Below are 14449 nucleotides of genomic sequence, written 5' to 3' on the forward strand. Positions count from 1 at the left end.
CGGAGCTAGATGCCTGTAGGAGGCAGCCGGGTCGTGACAGCATCAAAGTAAGAATTGGCGCTACGCACATAATAAGCTATATATTGAGCGAAACTCGGCACACACCTGGGGAAACTAGAAAGAATAATTAATGAAATAGGTTTTCTTTGGTTAAATGATGTCTAAAAGCTAGATAGAAATCCCATTGTTGATGCAATAAGCGTTTTGTGAAACTTTCTCGTAAATCCATGCTATAGAAGTTTTCTTTTTTTAGTTTTTCACATGTGCCTTAAAAGCTTGAACAATAAATATTTTTTAGATAAAATTAGAGTTTCATCTCACACCTTATGTCGTTCTCCGCATCCTGTGCTTGCATTGAACCAAATGGTACATTAAAGTAAAGTTCCCCTGAGTAAAGCTAATAATTTCATTTATCAGAGTAAAATAATCTATACGCCATTGCACAGTTGGCAAATTATTCAGATCAGGACAGAATTTTTATCAAGTAACAAACAGGGCCAAAATGAGTAAAGTTATCTAGAATGACAATTTTATACCATTGCACTACGGCTGAGTTGAATATATGTTTCATTATCGGCTAAACGGGAAGGAGTGCACGAGCTAAGTCCACAGACGCAGTCGGACGCAGGTTGGTGACTTTCATTTATTTTTACCACTAAACTTTCATGCAGTCAGTTGTGTATTTTGAGTATTAATTTTCCAACAATATTTTCATGCAGTCAGTTAAGTTCAGTTCAGTTAAATACGCAGTCAGATGCAAGTTTTATTAAAGACTAAAGCAGTCACATGCAGTTCAGACTAGTTTAAATAGAGAATTTTTATTAACAACACTTTCACTACGAAGGAGACTGCCTACACTACGCTTGTCCGTCCTCTTTTTGGAGTACTGCTGCACGGTGTGGGATCCTTACCAGACCGAATTAACGTAGTTTATCGAGAAAGTTCACAGAAGAGCAGCACGTTTTGTATTATCGCGAAATAGGGGAGAGAGTGTCACGGACATGACACAGGATTTAGGGTGGACATCACTGAAACAAAGACGTTTCTCAGCGCCGGGAATCTTCTCACGAAATTTCACTCATCTACTTTCTCCTCCGAATGCGAAAATATTTTGTTGGTGCCAACGTACAGAGCGAGAAATCATCAGCATAATAACATAAGGGGAATAAGAGCTCACGCGGAAGTATACAGGTGTTCGTTTTCTCCACGCGCTGTTCGAGAGTGAAGGTTCAAATGGCTCTGAGCACTATGGGACTTAACATCTATGGTCATCAGTCCCCTAGAACTTAGAACTACTTAAACTTAACTAACCTAAGGACAGCACACAACACCCAGCCATCACGAGGCAGAGAAAATCCCTGACCCCGCCGGGAATCGAACCCGGGAACCCGGGCGTGGGAAGCAAGAACGCTACCGCACGACCACGAGATGCGGGCGTGTTCGAGAGTGGAATTAATGTGAAGGTGGTTCGATTAACGCACTGCCAGGCAGTTAAATTGTGATTTGCAGAGTATCCATGTACATGTAAAGGAAAGCATGTAAACAAATTTAGTGTACGGACTGTACAGTTTTTACCCGTTTTTCTCATAACGTCTCGGGCACAAAACTTTTTTAATATAGATGAGTTTTACAGTTTTATCGTGTCTATTAGTATTTTATCTGAAAAACATGGAATGTACACTACTGGTCATTAAAATTGCTACACCAAGAAGAAATGCAGTTGATAAACCGGTATTCATTGGACAAATATATTATACTAGAACTAACAGATGATTACATTTTCACGCAATTTGAGTGCATAGATCCTGAGAAATCAGTACGCAGAACAACCACCTACGGCCGTAATAACGGCCTTGATACGCCTGGGCATTGAGTCAAACAGAGCTCGGGTGGCGTGTACAGGTTCTACTCCCCATGCAGCTTCAACACGATACCACAATTCATCAAGAGTAGTGACTGGCGTATTGTGACGAGCCAGTTGCTCGGCCACCATTAACCAGGCGTTTTCAGTTGGTGAGAGATCTGGAGAATGTGCTGGCCAGGGCAGCAGTCGAACATTTTCTGTATCCAGAATGGCCCGTACAGGACCTGCAACATGCGGTCGTGCATTATCCTGCTGAAATGTAGGGTTTCCCAGGGGTCGAATGAAGGGTAGAGCCACGGGTCGTAACACATCTGAAATGTAACGTCCACTGTTCAAAGTGCCGTCAATGCGAACAAGAGGTGACCGAGACGTGTAACCAATGGCACCCCATACCGGGTGATATGCCAGTATGGCAATGACGAATACACGCTTCCAATGTGCGTTCACCGCGATGTCGCCTAACACGGATGCGACCATCGTGATGCTGTAAACAGAACCTGGATTCATCCGAAAAAATGACGTTTTGCCATTCGTGCACCCAGGTTCGGCGTTGAGTACACCATCGCAGGCGCTCCTGTCTGTGATGCAGCGTCAGGGGTAACCGCAGCCACAGTCTCCTAGCTGATAGTCGTGCTGCTGCAAACGTCGTCGAACTGTTCGTGCAGATGGTTGTTGTCTTGCAAACGTCCCCATCTGTTGACTCAGGGATCGAGACGTGGCTGCATGATCCGTTACAGCCGTGCGGATAAGATGCCTGTCATCTCGACTGCTAGTGATATCAGGCCATTGGGATCCAGCGTGGCGTTCCGTATTACCCTCCTGAACCCACCGATTCCATATTCTGCTAACAGTCATTGGATCTCGACCAACGCGAGCAGCAATGTCGCGATACGATAAACCGCAATCGCGGTAGGCTACAGTCCGACCTTTATCGAAGTCGGAAACGTGATGGTACGCATTTCTCCTCCTTACACGAGGCATCACAACAACGTTTCACCAGCCAACGCCGGTCAACTGCTGTTTGTGTATGAGAAATCGGTTGGAAAGTTTCCTCATGTCAGCACGTTGTAGGTGTCGCCACCGGCGCCAACCTTGTGTGAATGCTCCGAAAAGCTAATCATTTGCCTATCACAGCATCTTCTCCCTGTCGGTTAAATTTCGCGTCTGTAGCACGTCATCTTCGTGGTGTAGCAATTTTAATGGCCAGTAGTGTAATTTTGAAACATGCCACATAAGGTTTTTAGCAAAAAGAATTTCAACATTTTAAAAGTTGATTGTAATTTTTTTTATAATTACGTGACGCCCATTTTTCGTATGACGTCATTGGGCGCGAAATTATTTTTAAATTCACTTGACTTGTTTTTAGGGTTTCGTGCCTCGACCCGTAAAAATGGAACCCTTATAGGGTCTCTCTGCCGGCCGCTGTGGTCGAGCGGTTCTAGGCGCTTCAGTCCGGAACCTCGCTGCTGCTACGGTCGCAGGTTGGAATCCTGCCTCGGGAATGGATGTATGTGATGTCGTTAGGTTGGTTAGGTTTAAGTAGTTCTACGTCTAGGGGACTGATGACCGCAGATGTTAAGTGCCATAGCGCTGTGAGCCATTTGAATCATTTAGGATCTTTCTGTTGTCGCTCTATCTGTGAGATAGTTAAAAAACCCTTTTCTCAGGAAAGGGTGGATGTATCGAGCTGGAATTTGTCTCACAAACTAAGGTTATACGGTTGCTAGGTGGTGTAAAGCATTTAAGCTTCTAAGACACTGCAATCAAAACATACAGCCATATTTTAATACTTGCAAACTCACTCATCAAAATCTATAGGATACTTCCCGTTGACGAAGGACCATGAAATCTGTCAAGAAGAAGGCTTCACAGTACAACCAGACGAAAGAATCCAAAAACTTTTAATCCGTTATTATATCACACAATAGAATTTTTTGGTAATTTGTTATCAGACTTGAAACTTGAAACTGAAAGTAAGAAAAATCAGTCTAGATTGCAATCTAGACTTTTTTTTTCGACTGAAAATACACGCATCATAAAAAGTTTTGCATCACCTCGGTTCCGAGAGTTGTGGGACCTGCACAGAAAATTGGAACAGATATCAACATAAACATCATTTCCGCCCTTTTTATTGCTCATGAAAACCACACACTGCATGTTGTGCCACCATACAGCGAGACCTTCAGAGGTGGTGGTCCAGATTGCTGTATACACCGGTACCTCTAATACCCAGTAGCACGTCCTCTTGCATTGATTCATACCTGTATTCGTCGTGGCATACTGCCTACAAGTTCCTGAAGGTACTGCTGGTCCAGATTGTCCCACTCCTCAACGGCGATTCGGCGTAGATCCCTCAGAGTGGTTGGTGGGTCACGTCGTCCATAAACAGCCCTTTTCAATCTGTCCCAGGCACCTTGGAAATCATTTTTGGAGAACATGCTGGCCTCTCTATCGAGTGATTTCGTTATCTTGAAGGAAGTCATTCACAAGATGTGCACGATGGGGGCGCGAATTGTCGTCCACGAAGACGAATGCCTCGCCAATATGCTGCCGATATTCCACTATCGGTCGGAGGATGGCATTCACATATCCTACCGCCGTGACGGTGCCTTCCGTGACCACCAGCGGCATTGGTTGAAGACATACACGACACTCATCCGTGAAGAGAACGTGATGCCAGTCCTGGGCGGTCCATTCGGCATGTTGTTGGACTCATCTGCACCGCGCTGCATGGTGTCATGGTTGCGAAGATGCACCTCGCTGTGGACGTCGGGAGTGAAGCTGTGCATCATGCAGGCTCTTGCGTTCAGTTTGAGTCGTAACTGCGTCCTGTGGCGTTGCTGTCAGTGTTTCTCCGAGCCATGATCCGCAGGTAGCGGTAATCCACCACAGTAGTAGCCCTTGGGCGGCCTGAGTGAGGCATGTCATCGACAGTTCCTGTCTCTCTGTATCTCCTCCATGTCTGAACAACATCGCTTTGCTTCTCTCCGAGGCGCCTGGACACTTCCCTTGTTGAGAGACCTTCCTGACACAACGTAACAATGCAGACACCATCGAACCACGGTACTGACCGTCTAGGCATGGTTGAACTACAGACAACACGAGCCGTGTACCTCCTTCCCGGTGGAATGACTGGAACTGATCGCCTGTCGGACCCCCTCCGTCTAATAGGCGCTGCTCATGCATGGTTGTTTACATCTTTGGCCGGGTTTAGTGACATCTCTGAATGGTCAAAGGGACTGTGTCTGTGATACAATATCCACAGTCAACGTCTATCTTCAAGAGTTCTAGGAACCAGGACGATGCAAAACATTTTTTTTGACATGTGTACTACAGTTGCTACATCATGACCGTAGAAGGTGATTATTTATACTGAAGCTAAAACTTTCTCGAAGTCTTGCAATCCCTGAGATCGATATATCACCAGTAGTAGTGTCGATAACAGGTGAAAATATTCCATATTCTCGATTCTAGAAATTGATGAATTGCATGTATTCACGATCCTTCTGAACAGAACCCTTATTTGCGAGTCCTACTCACTTCTGGTCAGTTTTTATGATTTCACGATCCTTCTGCACAGCAAAACGTGAGCTATATTTTCTTTCCGCCCCTCTACTGTACAAGCATCCTGTCTTCTCCTATTACGTAGAAGAATATTTTTATGCCCATTGTATTACATTTGCCAGTTGAGCCGTGGTAAAATCTGCTGTTTTGAAGACCGCGCCGCAGCGCGTAGTGTGAAGCAGTGGCCCTCCGTTTCTGGCGGTGGCGCCGCTGTGGCGATCGCAGCTTTGGTGTCTCCCTCTGGTGGGAAAAGGGAAAGGTTGCCTGTGCACGTGCATTTAAGGGGCGCTATGAGCTCGCCAGTCGGTCAGTTGGTCAGCCGGGTAAGTGTAGGGCAGTCAGTGTCTGTTTGTCGTCCGGAGTGCTAGTATGTGCTAGGCCGCCAGTCTGCTCGAGTTTGCTCAGGCAATGGACATCGGCGGTTGGATCGATTGGTTGGTCGGTCGCGCACTGAGACACGAGATGCCTTGTCCGCCTTGAGCGTCGGCGCATGTGAGGTCGCCATGTGAGTCCAGTGGGCCGCGCCGTATAGCGAGGGGTAGTGGCTTCGCGGCCGACACGAGAGCAGCAGGAGTCAACCCACGACGTCGGTCTGGCCGGCGCGAGCTGCGACGCCGTGAGACGGGAGATCGGCGCGCCTTCCTGCGTCCGCTGAAGCGGCTGGCAGCGGACGGTCCGGGAGAGCGTTTTGGGGGTGCTGCGCCAGGACTTCGCCAGAAATCGCAGTTTATTAGAAGTTAAGTGATTGGAGATATGTTGTTTGATTTATTCTTGTGAAATTCTACTTGTTTTCTTGGTGAGGTCACCAGCCGTTGTGTCTTGGGGTCGTCCCAGCATTCTTCTCCGTTTGCCCACTCGCGGGAATGTGGTTGTTTATAAATTGGGTGGTCCGTCTTTCCCTTGTGGAGTACGGGCGGGTCAGAGCAACCTGCGGTTCGGGTTGTTCGGTAATCTGCCTATCAATCTACCGTACGTTAGTAGCTGCCTCTGTCATGTTTGTCGGATTTGGAGTTAACAAATTTATTGCTTGGAATGTAACAGCCTAATACCTGAAATATGTTTTGATCTTTGAAAACTTTGATATTATTGCCTATGATCTTGAGAGGCGGTATCTGTGTACTGTAGAGCATGTCAACTATTGTTTGCCAACGTTGTAGAATTTTATATAAGATTGCATTTCATGATCGGTTTAGTATATAAACTTGCCACCCTTTCACCGTAATACTTTTCTTAGAAGTTAAAATCAACTTGCACCTTCGGTGGCAAGATTAATATTTTAACTGTTAGTGTTTTGTACTATTTCCATCCCTTCTACAGGGGGGGTGCATAGTTCGTGCGTGTGTATAAATTGTTAAATCTCTTAATTTAAAGTTATCTGGTGTGTTGCAGATTTTCACCAGTGTAGTCTTTCAGAGCCTGTTGTGAGCTGTCGTAACTACGGCCGTGTCAAAAGGGAATAGCAAGCTTCTCTGCCTCAAAGCTCATACTATCAAAATTTGTTTTTTTCTGCCTCTGAATAAATAGTAACCTTGATACTTAGAGGGTGCTTTCTGATTATAATTTTAAATCTGTTTCTTTTAAAAAATGCTTTTAGGCACTATTAAAGTCAATAAAATTCCCATTTGTTAAAAGGAATTTGGTTATGATTTGATCAGTTACTCCCTGGCAACTACTTCCATGCTTACGTAGTGTGATTAAATGTGTTAATGTTCTTGATGAATCGCTAGTAAATAAAATAAATTCTTCAGATTATTCTTTGAAAATAAATCACGGTTCACCAGTTTCAGATACACTTGATAATGGCCTAATACAAAGATCGAAACCTCTCGTGTGTGGAAAGTTCGACTCGAGCAACGGGAGCATCTTTTCATTAATCAAGATGCATCACGCCCAAATTAGCTTAAATCAAAAGGCACAAGTCCAATAGAAGACAATAACCACAGCTGAGTATGCAGCAGGTACTGACCAGGAGTGTGGGGTGGCGGGCCTGGTAGATGCCGATGTACCTGGCCCGCGGGAAGGCCTCGTAGAGCCGGCGGTAGCCGTCGGCGGCCGCCTCGCGGAACGTGAGCACGGGCCGCACGTTGCCGAACAGCGGCTCCGGCGGCGGGTGGGGGACGCCGAGCGCCGCCCACGTGCCGTGCAGCAGCGACGAGTAGCGCCGCAGCGCCACCCACGCCGCCCACAGCAGCGCCGCCCACCCCGCCAGCAGCCACCCCGCCGCCGTCACCCACCACATGGCCGCAGCCCCCTCCTCTCACTCCGGGCCTGCGGGCGCACCGAGTCACACGTCACACATAGAGTGCCGAGGCAGTCGAGGTTGTGGGGATGAATATGAAATACATGGTGGTGGTGTTGTCAGAGGCAGTGAGGAGACAGAAAAGGAGAGAGGTGATGAACAAGCAGGTCAGGGTGAAGAAGCTGACAGGTAACAGAAGAAATTAAAGGAGAAGATACATACCTGAGAGAAAAAGCATGTGAGATACAATAACACAATGAAGAAAAAAGTAGCATACGAGAAGACAGATACAAATGAATAGGAAGAATCAAATGAGGTGGAAGAAACATGTGCCCTGGATGAAAGAGATGAGGCAGATGAAAGAAATGAGGTGGCCAAAATAGATGAGATGGAAGAGAGAAAGATGGGGTGTGAGAAACAGCTGAGGTGAAACAAACAGGTGGCCTGCAAGAAAGAGATGGGATGTAAAAGAAAGTTGGGGTGGGGGATTGGGGATGGAGGAAGAGACGTGAGGTGGAAAAGGCAGACGAGGAAGAAGCTATGGAAAAGAAAGATGGGATGGAAGACAGATATGATAAAAGGTAGATGGGGCAGAAAAGACAAGTGGGGTGGAAAAGAGAGATCAGGTGGAAAAGAGATGGGGTGCAAAAGAGAGATGTGGAAAAGACAGATGTAGAAAACACAGATGTGGTGGAAAGGGACAAGCTATGGAAAAGACAGATGGTACGGAAGAGAGACACGATAAAAGGTAGATGGGGTGAAAAGACAGATGGGGTCGAAAAGAGAGGTGGGATGGAAAAGGGAGGTGGGATGGAAAAGGGAGATGGGATGGAAAAGGCAGATGAGGTGGAAAATAGCGATGAAGTGGAAAAGAGAGATGACCTGGAAGAATTAGATGACATGGAAGAGATGTAAGAGAAGAGCTAAGATGGATGAACCAGACAAGATGGAAGAACCAGATGAGATGCCAGAAATGAGGTAAAAGAAATAGATGAGCTAGAAGAATGAGATGAGATGGAAGAGAGATATGACACTGGAGAAACAGCCAAGGTGGAAAAACCTCACGATCCGCAAAAATGAGGTGACATGGAAAAAACAGATAAGGTGGAAGAAAGAGATTAGGAAGGATAAACAAACAACTAAGAAGAAACAAATGAGATCCACATCAAGTGGACAAAGAGAAACAGGTGAGGAAGAACAAGCAGGTTGATAAGTGGAATGAAACAAATCAGGAAGAAGAAAATGTTGGTGGAGATAGAGGAGGAAGGGAAAAGTAAGCAGTTGCAGGACAACAAGAAGCTGATGAGTAGGGAAAATGGGTTGGATGAAACAAAATGGTGTGAGTACAGGGAAGGAGGGGGGGGGAATAAATGTATGAGAGAACATAAGATGAAAAAATGTTTATAAGGAAGAGGAAACAGATGAGACAGAAGGAAAAAAGAGGAGGAATAGGGCGGGGGAGGATATACAGATGGAGGACAGAGAAATAGATGAGGTGTAAGAAATAGTAGAGATGGAACAAACAGACAATGCCGAACAAGGATGTGAAGGAAAAGATGCACATGTGAGGAAGAAATAATTCAGAATTATGAAACAGAGCAACAAGTGAATTGGGAAAGAAACAGATGACAGGGCATATGCATCAGAGGACGAATATCAATATGAGGGTAAAGAAATAAATGAGGAAGGAGAAACAGGATAGGAAAAAGGAGTAACTTGGGATTTATATACAGACAAAGAAAAAGAAACAAATTAGATATACGAAAATCACGATGGTAATTTTTGCAAACACAGAACTCAAGAAACACCTGAATATCAATACAGCTAACTCCTCAGCGATTGGGACAATTCGTTGTACCACAAGACTACGATGTCATATGCTGAACTGTTTGGAATGTTACTAATACTATTAATCGTGTAGTATATGATTCCCCCCATGAACCATGGACCTTGCCGTTGGTGGGGAGGCTTGCGTGCCTCAGCAATACAGATTGCCGTACCGTAGGTGCAACCACAACGGAGGGGTATCTGTTGAGAGGCCAGACAAACGTGTGGTTCCTGAAGAGGGGCAGCAGCCTTTTCAGTAGTTGCAGGGGCAACAGTCTGGATGACTGACTGATCTGGCCTTGTAACAATAACCAAAACGGCCTTGCTGTGCTGGTACTGCGAACGGCTGAAAGCAAGGGGAAACTACAGCCGTAATTTTTCCCGAGGGCATGCAGCTTTACTGTATGATTACATGATGATGGCGTCCTCTTGGGTAAGATATTCTGGAGGTAAAATAGTCCCCCATTCGGATCTCCGGGCGGGGACTACTCAAGAGGATGTCGTTATCAGGAGAAAGAAAACTGGCGTTCTACGGATCGGAGCGTGGAATGTCAGGTCCCTTAATCGGGCAGGTAGGTTAGAAAATTTGAAAAGGGAAATGGATAGGTTGAAGTTAGATATAGTGGGAATTAGTGAAGTTCGGTGGCAGGAGGAACAAGACTTCTGGTCAGGTGACTACAGGGTTATAAACACAAAATCAAATAGGGGTAATGCAGGAGTAGGTTTAATAATGAATAGGAAAATAGGAATGCGGGTAAGCTACTACAAACAGCATAGTGAACGCATTATTGTGGCCAAGATAGATACGAAGCCCACACCTACTACAGTAGTACAAGTTTATATGCCAACTAGCTCTGCAGATGACGAAGAAATTGAAGAAATGTATGATGAAATAAAAGAAATTATTCAGATTGTGAAGGGAGACGAAAATTTAATAGTCATGGGTGACTGGAATTCGAGTGTAGGAAAAGGGAGAGAAGGAAACATAGTAGGTGAATATGGATTGGGGGACAGAAATGAAAGAAGAAGCCACCTGGTAGAATTTTGCACAGAGCACAACATAATCATACCTAACACTTGGTTTAAGAATCATGAAAGAAGGTTGTATACATGGAAGAACCCTGGAGATACTAAAAGGTATCAGATAGATTATATAATGGTAAGACAGAGATTTAGGAACCAGGTTTTAAATTGTAAGACATTTCCAGGGGCAGATGTGGACTCTGACCACAATCTATTGGTTATGACCTGTAGATTAAAACTGAAGAAACTGCAAAAAGGTGGGAATTTAAGGAGATGGGACCTGGATAAACTAAAAGAACCAGAGGTTGTACAGAGATTCAGGGAGAGCATAAGGGAGCAATTGACAGGAATGGGGGAAATAAATACAATAGAAGAAGAATGGGTAGCTTTGAGGAATGAAGTAGTGAAGGCAGCAGAGGATCAAGTAGGTAAAAAGACGAGGGCTAGTAGAAATCCTTGGGTAACAAAAGAAATATTGAATTTAATTGATGCAAGGAGAAAATATAAAAATGCAGTAAGTGAAACAGGCAAAAAGGAATACAAACGTCTCAAAATTGAGATCGACAGGAAGTGCAAAATGGCTAAGCAGGGATGGCTAGAGGACAAATGTAAGGATGTAGAGGCCTATCTCACTGGGGGTAAGATAGATACCGCCTGCAGGAAAATTAAAGAGACCTTTGGAGAAAGGAGAAACACTTGTATGAATATCAAGAGCTCAGATGGAAACCCAGTTCTAAGCAAAGAAGGGAAAGCAGAAAGGTGGAAGGAGTATATAGAGGGTCTATACAAGGGCGATGTACTTGAGGACAATATTATGGAAATGGAAGAGGATGTAGATGAAGATGAAATGGGAGATACGATACTGCGTGAAGAGTTTGACAGAGCACTGAAAGACCTGAGTCGAAACAAGGCCCCCGGAGTAGACAATATTCCATTGGAACTACTGACGGCCGTGGGAGAGCCAGTCCTGACAAAACTCTACCATCTGGTGAGCAAGATGTATGAAACAGGCGAAATACCCTCAGACTTCAAGAAGAATATAATAATTCCAATCCCAAAGAAAGCAAGTGTTGACAGATGTGAAAATTACCGAACTATCAGTTTAATACACTCCTGGAAATTGAAATAAGAACACCGTGAATTCATTGTCCCGGGAAGGGGAAACTTTATTGACACATTCCTGGGGTCAGATACATCACATGATCACACTGACAGAACCACAGGCACATAGACACACGCAACAGAGCATGCACAATGTCAGTGTATATCCACCTTTCGCAGCAATGCAGGCTGCTATTCTCCCATGGAGACGATCGTATAGATGCTGGATGTAGTCCTGTGGAACGGCTTGCCATGCCATTTCCACCTGGCGCCTCAGTTGGACCAGCGTTCGTGCTGGACGTGCAGACCGCGTGAGACGACGCTTCATCCAGTCCCAAACATGCTCAATGGGGGACAGATCCGGAGATCTTGCTGGCCAGGGTAGTTGACTTACACCTTCTAGAGCACGTTGGGTGGCACGGGATACATGCGGACGTGCATTGTCCTGTTGGAACAGCAAGTTCCCTTGCCGGTCTAGGAATGGTAGAACGATGAGTTCGATGACGGTTTGGATATACCGTGCACTATTCAGTGTCCCCTCGACGATCACCAGTGGTGTACGGCCAGTGTAGGAGATCGCTCCCCACACCATGATGCCGGGTGTTGGCCCTGTGTGTCCCGGTCGTATGCAGTCCTGATTGTGGCGCTCACCTGCACGGCGCCAAACACGCATACGACCATCATTGGCACCAAGGCAGAAGCGACTCTCATCGCTGAAGACGACACGTCTCCATTCGTCCCTCCATTCACGCCTGTCGCGACATCACTGGAGGCAGGCTGCACGATGTTGGGGCGTGAGCGGAAGACGGCCTAACGGTGTGCGGGACCGTAGCCCAGCTTCATGGAGACGGTTGCGAATGGTTCTCGCCGACACCCCAGGAGCAAGCAACAGTGTCCCTAATTTGCTGGGAAATGGCGGTGCGGTCCCCTACGGCACTGCGTAGGATCCTACGGTCTTGGCGTGCATCCGTGCGTCGCTGCGGTCCGGTCCCAGGTCGACGGGCACGTGCACCTTCCGCCGACCACTGGCGACAACATCGATGTACTGTGCAGACCTCACGCCCCACGTGTTGAGCAATTCGGCGGTACGTCCACCCGGCCTCCCGCATGCCCACTATACGCCCTCGCTCAAAGTCCGTCAACTGCACATACGGTTCACGTCCACGCTGTCGCGGCATGCTACCAGTGTTAAAGACTGCGATGGAGCTCCGTATGCCACGGCAAACTGGCTGACACTGACGGCGGCGGTGCACAAATGCTGCGCAGCTAGCGCCATTCGACGGCCAACACCGCGGTTCCTGGTGTGTCCGCTGTGTCGTGCGTGTGATCATTGCTTGTACAGCCCTCTCGCAGTGTCCGGAGCAAGTATGGTGGGTCTGACACACCGGTGTCAATGTGTTCTTTTTTCCATTTCCAGGAGTGTAAGTCACAGCTGCAAAATACTAACACGAATTCTTTACAGACGAATGGAAAAACTAGTAGAAGCCAACCTCGGGGAAGATCAGTCTGGATTCCGTAGAAACACTGGAACACGTGAGGCAATACTGACCTTACGACTTATCTTAGAAGAAAGATTAAGGACAGGCAAACCTACGCTTCTAGCATTTGTAGACTTAGAGAAAGCTTTTGACAATGTTGACTGGAATACTCTCTTTCAAATTCTAAAGGTGGCAGGGGTAAAATACAGGGAGCGAAAGGCTATTTACAATTTGTACAGAAACCAGATGGCAGTTATAAGAGTCGAGGGACATGAAAGGGAAGCAGTTGTTGGGAAGGGAGTAAGACAGGGTTGTAGCCTCTCCCCGATGTTGTTCAATCTGTATATTGAGCAAGCAGTAAAGGAAACAAAAGAAAAATTCGGAGTAGGTATTAAAATTCATGGAGAAGAAATAAAAACTTTGAGGTTCGCCGATGACATTGTAATCCTGTCAGAGACAGCAAAGGACTTGGAAGAGCAGTTGAATGGAATGGACTGTGTCTTGAAAGGAGGATATAAGATGAACATCAACAAAAGCAAAACAAGGATAATGGAATGTAGTCTAATTAAGTCGGGTGATGCTGAGGGAATTAGATTAGGAAATGAGGCACTTAAAGTAGTAAAGGAGTTTTGGTATTTGGGGAGCAAAATAACTGATGATGGTCGAAGTAGAGAGGATATAAAATGTAGGCTGGCAATGGCAAGGAAAGCATTTCTGAAGAAGAGAAATTTGTTAACATCGAGTATTGATTTAAGTGTCAGGAAGTCATTTCTGAAAGTATTCGTATGGAGTGTAGCCATGTATGGAAGTGAAACATGGACGATAAATAGTTTGGACAAGAAGAGAATAGAAGCTTTCGAAATGTGGTGCTACAGAAGAATGCTGAAGATTAGATGGGTAGATCACATAACTAATGAGGAAGTATTGAATAGGATTGGGGAGAAGAGAAGTTTGTGGCACAACTTGACCAGAAGAAGGGATCGGTTGGTAGGACATGTTCTGAGGCATCAAGGGATCACCAATTTAGTATTGGAGGGCAGCGTGGAGGGTAAAAATCGTAGAGGGAGACCAAGAGATGAATACACTAAGCAGATTCAGAAGGATGTAGGTTGCAGTAGGTACTGGGAGATGAAAAAGCTTGCACAGGATAGAGTAGCATGGAGAGCTGCATCAAACCAGTCTCAGGACTGAAGACCACAACAACAACAACAACATATGATTCTTTCACTTTTTGAAAAAACATACAGATTCTTCGCCATCCACTCACACAGCAACTTATACTATTAATCGTGTAATATATGATTCTTTCAATTTTTGAAAAAAACATACAGATTCTTCGCCATCCACTCACAT

General features: G+C 45.7%; 1 protein-coding gene across 1 annotated transcript in view; it reads right to left on the minus strand.

Annotated features, from left to right (window-relative positions):
* Positions 1-7667, minus strand: part of LOC124719727 (cytochrome P450 6B4-like) — a 105032-nt gene extending 97365 nt beyond the window's left edge. The window contains exons 1-2 of the mRNA XM_047244929.1: positions 7635-7667; positions 7395-7526 (exon numbers count right to left, since the gene is read on the minus strand). Coding sequence (XP_047100885.1) covers positions 7395-7526; positions 7635-7667 — 165 coding nt within the window. The remainder of the gene's footprint in view (positions 1-7394; positions 7527-7634) is intronic.
* Between the last annotated feature and the right edge of the window lie 6782 nt (positions 7668-14449).

Source organism: Schistocerca piceifrons, chromosome 11, assembly GCF_021461385.2.
Source record: "Schistocerca piceifrons isolate TAMUIC-IGC-003096 chromosome 11, iqSchPice1.1, whole genome shotgun sequence".
Taxonomy (NCBI): Eukaryota; Metazoa; Arthropoda; class Insecta; order Orthoptera; family Acrididae; genus Schistocerca; species Schistocerca piceifrons.